General features: G+C 32.9%; 1 protein-coding gene across 2 annotated transcripts; it reads left to right on the top strand.

Annotated features, from left to right (window-relative positions):
• Window positions 1–289: 289 nt before the first annotated feature.
• Window positions 290–3,614, top strand: LOC107824098 (transcription factor bHLH62). 2 transcript variants are annotated; one of them, XM_016650822.2, is made up of 7 exons: window positions 290–1,518; window positions 2,048–2,113; window positions 2,236–2,304; window positions 2,406–2,477; window positions 2,690–2,761; window positions 2,859–2,958; window positions 3,243–3,614. In XM_016650822.2, exons 1-7 carry the CDS (start codon window positions 469–471, stop codon window positions 3,278–3,280), a joined length of 1,467 nt encoding a protein of 488 aa, XP_016506308.1. In that variant the 5' UTR covers window positions 290–468; the 3' UTR covers window positions 3,281–3,614. The 2 variants fall into 2 exon arrangements, with proteins under 2 accessions (XP_016506308.1, XP_016506309.1); XM_016650823.2 differs by lacking the exon at window positions 2,406–2,477 and having other exon boundaries at window positions 327–1,518; window positions 3,243–3,425.
• Window positions 3,615–9,802: the final 6,188 nt, after the last annotated feature.

Below are 9,802 nucleotides of genomic sequence, written 5' to 3'. Positions count from 1 at the left end.
AGACAATACTCAACTACGTGCTGACCTTCTATCTTAATCCTCATTCTCCATATCCTTCTATGTAAGGTCATGTACTCAGGTGAATTGGAGACACATTATATCATTTCTAATTATTTTTTCCCAATACTTCTTAGACCTATAGTTCACGTTACTGGTTCAATACTTCTTAGTATAGTTCACATTACTGGTTCAATTATTCTCATATACATAAACTACTGGATAAACAAAAATGTCAAAACAAAAACTTTTCCTTTCCGCCTATTTAATCTCAGTCTCTCCCATTTTATTATCCTTCCTCCTCTTTCTTTCTCTCCTCATCTTCTTTCTCCTTCTACTACCAACATTAACCAAACTCCTTCTTTCTCTCTTTTTCTCTAGCTATAAGTCCACATTTACAGAATAAGTAGGAGAAAATTAGCCATAACTCAATCTCATTCTTGTCAAAATTTGAGTTAATTTCTAGTTTCAATGGATAAAGACTACTTCTCTAATGGTGGAATTCCACCGCTCCTCCAATTTGAACCCAGAATTCCATTAAATTCCATTTCAGGGCAATCTTCAGACTGTTTTCTAAACACCCATTTGGACAATAAATCTATAGATCAATACACCAATTTCGATTCAGCTTTGAGTTCCATGGTCTCATCTCCTGTTGCCTCCAATTCTGTAAATTCCAACGATAATTTCGCACTCCGCGAATTAATTGGAAAATTAGGCACAATTTGTAGCTCTCCTCCACCTCAATTCACCGATTATGCTGTGAATTATGATCATATTAATAATATTAATAACAGTGATTCCACTATGACTTCATGTTATAGTACACCTTTAAACTCTCCTCCAAAATTACGAAATAATATACCAAATTTTGATATTTCAGTTCCAGTAAATCCTCCTCAATTTCCTACAGTGTCAGCTAATCCAGAGTTTTCACATAAAGCTGCTAAATTTTCTTGTTTTGGTAGCAGTAGTTTTAATGGCAGAACGAGTCAATTTGGGCTAAACAATACAGAATTGAGTCATAGATCTAGGAATGAGCCTATGGGAAGTGGAAAATTATCTAGAATATCGAGTAGCCCTTCTCTTGTACTACAGAACAAAAATTCAGGCCAAACCCAGGTGGAAATGATGTGTGAAAATTTGGATTTGGGCAAATTTTCAGGTCCTAATAATGCCAATTCCAATGAAGAATGTTCTGTTTCTGAACAAATCCCAAGTGGTGAAATTGGGTCAAAAACACCAAAGGAATTGAATTCTAGGAAAAGAAAAGCAGTTTCAAAAGGAAAAGGAAAGAAGTATAATGAGGCTGAAGCTGAAGATGGTACAAAGGAAAAGAGATCTAAATCAACAGAAGGTAATGGGAAGAAAAATGGAACAGTTAAAATGGAGGAAACAAATGGTAGTGAAGGTGATGAAGCTGAGAAAGAAGCAAAGGAAGAGCAAAAGCCAGCAAAGGATTGGATTCATGTTAGAGCAAGAAGAGGTCAAGCCACTGATAGTCATAGTCTAGCTGAAAGAGTAAGCCTCTTAAATTCTTGATTTCTTTTTTGTTTTTTTGTTGAACCGTGTGATCAGCTATCCTTTAGATAGGATACATTTTAATTTAACTTAAATATTTTTTAACATATATTGTTATGACAGTATGAATTATGTGACCAACTTGTCTAAATACTTAGCTCCAATTTGATCATAGATTTTGGTTCTTTTTTTCAAAAAGAATTTAAAAACACAGTTTGTTCATGGAATATGATTCCTATTTGGAAAAAAAATTGAATTTTTTTTTCGGAGAAATTTTCTTCCACTCATAATATTTCAATTTTTTCCAAATAAAATGTATGTATAAACTTAACTTCTAACTTCCAAAAATTATTTTTTAATACAACTTCAATTTATTTTTTCAAGTTTCAACCAAATTTATATTCAAACGCTAGCTTAAATTGTTAGGAGGGATACACTTTTATTTACTCAATTATATTTTTAACAGTTTGGAGGCGAAATTTTCATCTGTAGTATTATCTAATGATCGCTTTGTTTGCCATTTGCTTAGGTCCGTCGAGAGAAGATCAGTCAAAGAATGAAGTTTTTGCAAGATCTTGTACCAGGCTGTAATAAGGTTTGTCCCAAATGCTTCAGTAATTTCTTTGTTTCTGATTCTCTTTACTCTGTTTATGATCAGATGAAGATTTAACTTCCATTTTAAGTCCAATTTTAACCTGCATAAACAATTTTTACTAGGTGACTGGAAAAGCACTAATGCTTGATGAAATTATAAATTATGTACAGTCTCTCCAACGCCAAGTTGAGGTAATTCAAGATTTTGATAAAGCATGTTATGAAAATGGCACATGCAATTTCTTTGGTTCATTATCTAATTAATCAATTATCATTAATACTACATTTTGTAGTTCCTATCCATGAAGTTGGCTTCAGTGAACCCAAGAATGGATTTTCACATAGATAATTTCATCTCAAAAGATGTAAGTTTTTGACAAATTAGCTATGTTGCGCGGACTCTCCAAAATACTGCTGTACCCATGTCGGATCTTTCAAAAATGTATACTTTTGAAGGATCTAAACACGCACCCAGTACATTTTTCGAGAGTGCGAGCAACATAACAAACCAATGAATGGCTTCCTTGTAACATTTATATTACATTCTAATTGAATTTATGGGTTTTTTTCTTTTCAGATATGCCAATCAAATGGCTCTTTACAACAACATATGTTCCCATTAGATAGATCTTGTGAAAATCTTAATCAGGTAATTAACCGGGCAAAATTACTATTCATATTATATGTCCTTGGCAGTAAAAATATTTGCATTTTCTTATTTGGTTGTGTCAACTTTCTTGATCCAGCTTCACACAATCTGTGAGGATGAACTGCAAACAATTGTTCAGATGGGATTTAGCCAAAATTCTTACCAGGACCTAACATTGCAGTCACAAGCTTTTCCTGGTAAGAAAAGGGGACGTAAAATTTTATTTTATTTTATTTTTGGGGGCGGAGGAAGTAATGATGGGAAAGTGCAGCATTCAGTATTTCGGGGTTGACCATGTGTGAAAAATAAGTATAAATAGTACGAGAAGCAAGTATAAATAGAGTTAGACATGCATTTCAGAGTCCGAGATGTCTAAATTCTGAATTTGTCACTAGGAAGTGCGCTGCTTATACTATGAATTTCAGCTAATAATGAGAGAAAAATTAACTTGTGATTAATACATTTGTTTCTTTTGATGCAGTGCCTAATTCGACGTCTAACATGAAACTTGATATGTAATCACAATTCATTTATCCACAGGACCACAATTTACCCCCACAGGAGAAAGAGACTGCTTGTATATAAGCAGAGATTTTTAGTTTAATCTGCTTCATAAATTGCTAATTGACAAGATTAGGTGAAGTTTTAAGAGATTTATTTTCCTACTTACTGTAATCTATAATTGATCTGAGCATTCTAATTTTTACTTTGGATGAGCTGTAGTATCTACTGTATAATGTTAGGAAATAAGAGTTTAATTTGGGTGCATAATCTTAACAGCATCTCATGTAAGATACATTTCTCTGTAAAGCAATAAAAATAGAGATATTATTACGAGCTTTTATATTCCAAATCATTGTCGATTAGTGTTCTTTTACGTAAATCATATCAATTGACAAGATATATCCCAAATCTTCAAAAGATTTGCTTATGGTTGGTGTCAAATTATACAGTGATTAAATCAGAAGTTTTCCAACCATTTATGATTATTTAGTTATGTTGTAACCAGCTGTGTTATTGTCCTTCTTTGCTTAAAAGTCTCATATAAAATGATTAATTTGTTAGAACCCTAAGTTAGTTTGAGATGGGAGTCAAGTAGTCAACCATGATAAACAATGACAAAAATATACAAAGTGAAATTTTACGATGGGAATCTGGAAAGGGTAGTGTGTACGCAAATCTTACCCTTACCTTATTAAGGTAGAGAGACAGTTTCCGATATACGCTCGACTAAAAAGAAATATAATAATGGCGAAGTCATGGAAAAGAAGCAGTAGCAAAGCAAGAAAAATTGGATAACTGAAGCCAACAACATGTATTACTAGAAATCTAGAAATAAGAGAAAGCGGGAGAAATATTAATACTACTAATATGAAAAGGAAAACGTGTGGCTACCTACTAACCCTCTACCATACTTCTTGACTTTTACATTCTCCCATCAAGCGTATCTTTTTTTAATAACATTAGTGGTTGGATCATCTTGCGTGAACCTCGACTTTATTAATTGAGTACTTGCTATATTTTGCGTAACTAAAACTTAGATAGATTATAAGAAATCACCATAAGTTTTTCTTGTGTCCATTGAAATTTGAATTATAGTACATAATTTTCACCCTTAGATGCCACGATAGCACATTTTCTTTGGGGATAATCTTCAATAGATTAACCAGAAAGAGAAGCTTCTGTTCTTCTGTTTTACAGAGCTGAAAAGTCTAATTAAATAAAAAATAAAGTCGTAAATCTACTTACTTTCTTTCTTAATGAAAAAATGATTATCTTAAGAGGGGACATCAAAAAAATCCCAGGTTGTCAATTGGTGAGATTCTGACTAGACCCAATGAATCAGAGGACTTTAATAATTTTTCAACTAATCCAAAATAGTTAAATGAACAGGGAAAAGGTTAAGTGGAGTAGTGGAGTTCAGATATGTAAAGATACCTTAGAAAAAGATAGATTAATAATTTGATGGAACTTGGAAGAAGGTTAGTAAAAATCAAGTTTATGGGGTTTAACAATATATATTTCTGCTTTGCAGCCATATCTTGTTTTAATAAGAAAGATTCTTTCAAAAATGATTTCTTTTGTTTTTTAATAATATTTTTTAAATGATGATGTTTAAATCAGCTTACGTGCATGTAAACTATTTCATCGAATATTTGCTTGTACAATATTTCTTATATCTGTCCATCAAAGTTTAAATAGAAGAAAAAAATAGCTTTATTTTTGTGTCGCGTTAGAATTTGGATTCTGATCTTTAATATTTGCACCCACTTTATTTACCACGAGGCTACGTCCGAATTAACAATCACACAACATTTTGCTAATAATACTTCAAAATAAAAGGCCGACAGATTTGTTCCCAGCCATAAAAAGAAATTTTTTAAAAAAAGAAGAAAACAACAATCATGTAATGAGATGCGTTTGGAAGTTAAATTTCAATCTAATCCCCTATTATTGGGGTCATTTAGATCTGTGTTCACACTTAATTATACTATCAAATAATTCCAATATTAGTTTCCATTTTCCAAGGTTAGATTACGATTTTTAAAGGTAATTTTCACGACGATTTCCTGGCAGGATTTTGATGTCTTGTTCTTGGCCTAATGTAACTCTCCTTGTCTGAATAAGACAAATAATTGTGTGCATTTTAATTCTACTTTTCTTTTTCCAATCTAAAATTCAAAGACTTCAGTTTCTTTTTGAATGCAGCAGTAAGGATTAATTAGGAATGAATTGAATTGGCCAGTAAAAAGACAATTGAGACATTTGCAAAATAATTCTGGAATATTATAAATCAGCAATAATAGTTTGCATCAATTGGTTTAAAATTTTGAATCTATATCTGTCTATATATTTCATAGTAGTTGATAACTATCTTGAAAATTATGTCTACATTCACGGTGGTAGATTCGAATTTAGACGTTGTAAGTTTTAAAATATATATTTAATTCTATTTATATTTATTTTTTCACACATATATAGTTCGACGCCAAAACACTAAATTCACAAAGCTCAAAAAGCAAAAAGAGCAAAGGTAAGTGGTTTCTTTACTTCGAGTCATTTTTTTTACTTTATTACCGAATTACTCAGCTGACATAAAGAAAGTCTTTGGTAATATTTGATGTACATTTCTCTGCGAGGAACTTTCTTTCTTGGTGCCTATTGACAAAGTATACCATTAATATTTAAAAAATTAACTTAATTGGCAAACTTAAAAAGTAAATTGAACCTAGATAAGTTTGTGCTTTTATATGCAGATGAGTTAGATTAATGAAAAAGAACAGAGATTAACAGCTTGTTTGGATCACACATCGTTTCATAATGTATCGTATCATATTGTATTGTATTGTATCATTTGATGAATACAATGTTTGGATAGATTGTATCATTTGTTGTTGTTTCATGATATCACACACCAGCAATATGGAGAATAAACTTGCAATATTATAAAGAAAAATTATGATACAGGATAAATTTATTATATAAAAAGGTAGGGTACATGATAAAATAAAATTATTTAATAATAATGAAGGGTGAGATGAGAGAAAAAGACAAGATAACGATGCAACCATACCAAATTGGTCGTTACATAAAGTGGCACATTTCGTCGTTACGTAACGACGGATTTAACGATACGATACAATAAAATTTAAGTAACAATCAAAACAAACATCATATTTAAAGTAACAATACGATACAATACAATAGGTAACAACCATCCAAACAAGATGTAACGGGAAAGAAAGATGTTTTTAGAAGAGAAATTCTATCCTTGCACGTTTCAAACATTATACCAATTTGGTAATTGACTTTGTTGGTAACTCAAAATGGGCACACCTATTACAGAGCAAATGTTCAAGCAATTATTTGGTAAATGAACATGTTGCCTACATCTACAAATGTGGACTTAAGATTTTAAGTTGAAAGATGGGAGTATTATTATTATTATTATTATTTTTATTATTATTATTATTATTTTGTAACAAGAGGTGCGACTTTGTATAATTATATTTTTTAGAAAAAAGTTTCAGCTTCGCATTAGTCCTACAAAATCAAACACACAAATGTTTTTGAAAGATAGATAAACATATAAAATAACTATTCAACATATGCTTCAAAGCGATCAAAACACGAGTGTTCTTTTCACCAGGACAAACAACATAGGCCTCGTGCAAGTAGCGCCGCAAGGTGCCGTGCGCATGGGGCTAAGCTAAGTACGTGCCGGTTGCCATCGGTTGTTGTGAGTTGTGTCTGGCATCGCTCGTGGCGGCTGATGGCTTTTGGCAACGGAACGGCGAGGCCTTGTGCAAGTAGCGCCGCAAGGTGCCGTGCGCATGGGGCTAAGCTCAGTACGTTCCGATTGCCATCGATTGTTGCGGGCAACATCGGGAGGCGACATCGCTCGTGGCGGCTGATGGCTTTTGGCAGCGGAACTGCGAGGCCTCGTGCAAGTAGCGCCGCAAGGTGCCGTGCGCACGGGGCTAAGCTAAGTACGTGCCGGTTGCCATCGGTTGTTGTGAGTACATATATATGATCAGATCTTTAGGTTGACACAAAGTTTAAATACAACAATTGAAATAAATAGTCCGTATTGGTATCGGATCTGTTTTCATATTCCAATGTTTTTACAGTATAAATCAACAAAAAAAAAAAAAAAAAATGGTTGTCTACGGGGGCGGAGTTAGATCTTCGGCTACGGGTTAAGCTGAACTCAGTAATTTTAGTCCAAACCTAATATTTATCTTAAAAAATCTATTGAATATGTATCAACTATTAATTTAGAACCTATTAAATCAAATAAACAATAATCTCGATTCTATAAGTTTTAAATTCTAGTTCCGCTTTTGGTAGTGTGATAGTGTTTGTACAGTGCTAGTAAAGTCTCAAATGATGTACATCAGACATACATGTGAATAACTTCTTGTACATTTATTTAGTTCTTAAAAAGACGTTTTGTTTCATGGTCATAATCATGTGCCAAACTCTGATAATGGTTTCATACAAGGAGAAAAGCTTAGAGCCTCCGCAAATTGGACACGAGATTAAAGTGAAATATGACAAGCCAAAAAGAAGTGAAGTCTTTATCAAGAAAAGAACGTTTAGACTTTAGACAGATAGAGGTGAATAGACACTGACGCAAATTTGATGTCTTTTTGTAGGACACAAAGTTGGGACTTAAAAACAAATTACAACTGAATGACCAAATGGTTGGTCTCCTCAACACCCATTTTGCATCCTTTCTAGTTACGATGAAATTTTATGTTACATTAAGTGCATCAGAGGAGAAAAAGAACCCTATATTTTTCACTCTCTGTGAAGTACATTTAGCTAGCGTTTGACCATAAATTCTCAAATTTATTCTGAAAAATCTGATTTGGATGAAGTTTGGTTTGAAGATGAAAATGTGTTTGGACATCTGTTTTGGGTGAAGTTTGGTTTGGAAAAACATGAAACATGACTTATACCCACAAGTTCTAAAAACTATCACAAATACCCAACAGTACCATTATCAATAACATTCATTATATTATTACAAACCATAGTCCTGAACATAAATAAATTTGATATAAAATTATCATTTTTATAATGAACTACATGATACACTATCAGATGACCGAGAAGACGAAGCAACATCGTTATAAAATAATAAATGGTGGGTTCTTTTATAAAATACAAAAGTTTGGGGCAATTTTTAAAAAATATAATAGTGATATTTTGGCCTGGTTTGTGATTTGGCCAAAATGTAGGCAAAATCTATGGCAAAACATGTGTTTTCCAAATAAAACCCAAGTTTATTTTGGCAAAATATATGGCCAAACGGGTCCTTAGACTCAACCAATCTTGAAAGTGAGCAGAGGCGGAGCCCGGATCTGAAATTACTGGGTTTGGAATTTTATCCCTTTTAAATTACTGGGTTCTAAATTAATGATTTGAACATATTAAATATATATTTTTTAGATAAATATAGAGTTTGAACCAAATTTACTGAGTTCGGCAGAACCCGCACCTCAATCTCTAGCTCCGCCCCTGCCCCTGAAAGTGAGTGAGCGGCTAAACTCAGTTTTAGGACCCCTTAACATAAAAAAGCCGCGGAGTCCATAAAGCTCCTTTAAAGATAGGGGACTTCCTGTTATAGTAACAAAAAAATGTGCAAGTAAAGGTCGACGGCGTGTATTTTATTGAATATTGATCTAGAATCAACAAATTATATAGAAAAATATACTTGAACCTAAAAATCGTTAAAATGTTGGATGAGAAGAGATAGCAGCAAATGCTGTCTAATCGACCACATTTCATACACATACATAATATGTATATTATTATAGTGTTACTCAGAGGCGGATGTAGCGTATTAGCTACGGGTTTAACTGAACCCATAATTTTCGACGCGGAATAAAAATTTGTATGTAAAAATTCATTAAAATTGCAAAAATAGTAGATATGAACTCATAACTTTAAAAATATAATGAGTTCAATGTTAAAAATCTTAAAATTAAACCCACATGATTTAAATCCCGGATCCGCATATGGTGTTACTTCACACTCATTAATTTTAAATTTTGGATCCTGTTGTTGTTGTTGTTCGTACAAGTTTGATACGTAAATGTAAAAAGACATTCTCAAATTTAGAATATGGCAAGCCTGGGGGGGGGGGGGGGAAGGGAATGGTGTGGGGTGTGGACGATCAAAATTCAAAGTTAGGATTACTTGATTTACCAACCAGATAATAAAGAGCAATAATGGTGTACAACTAGTAAGATAGGGTAGTTGGAACTTGGATGTGATATTTGATCAGTTGATTTCTGTGTCATTCCATCTTTTCCAAAGTTAAAGTGGTTGTTAGCATTCACTCATGGTCGTGTTTCCTCGTTTGATGTAGGACAAGTTATATTACATACAAGTTTGGCAAACAGGAATTTGTATCAAAGCTGATATTTTGGACATCTTGAATTCGACTAATACAAAGGCAAAAGAATTATTATTAGTCCAAGGCCAAAAGCCACACTTACTTCTAGCACTAATTTGATCTTTGCGTAGTTG

Source organism: Nicotiana tabacum, chromosome 22 (assembly GCF_000715075.1).
Source record: "Nicotiana tabacum cultivar K326 chromosome 22, ASM71507v2, whole genome shotgun sequence".
NCBI lineage: Eukaryota > Viridiplantae > Streptophyta > Magnoliopsida > Solanales > Solanaceae > Nicotiana > Nicotiana tabacum.
The sequence above is the reverse complement of the archived record's forward strand: the minus strand, read 5'-3'. Positions and strand labels throughout refer to the sequence as shown.

What these genes read in the sequence shown, in the direction of transcription:
- LOC107824098 (XM_016650822.2), top strand. Translation starts at nt 469, where the DNA reads ATGGATAAAGACTACTTCTCTAATGGTGGAATTCCACCGCTCCTCCAA. An exon ending in TTGTACCAGGCTGTAATAAG is followed by an intron (nt 2,114 to 2,235) that starts GTTTGTCCCAAA and finishes AATTTTTACTAG; the next exon opens with GTGACTGGAAAAGCACTAAT. An exon ending in CTTGTGAAAATCTTAATCAG is followed by an intron (nt 2,762 to 2,858) that starts GTAATTAACCGG and finishes TTCTTGATCCAG; the next exon opens with CTTCACACAATCTGTGAGGA.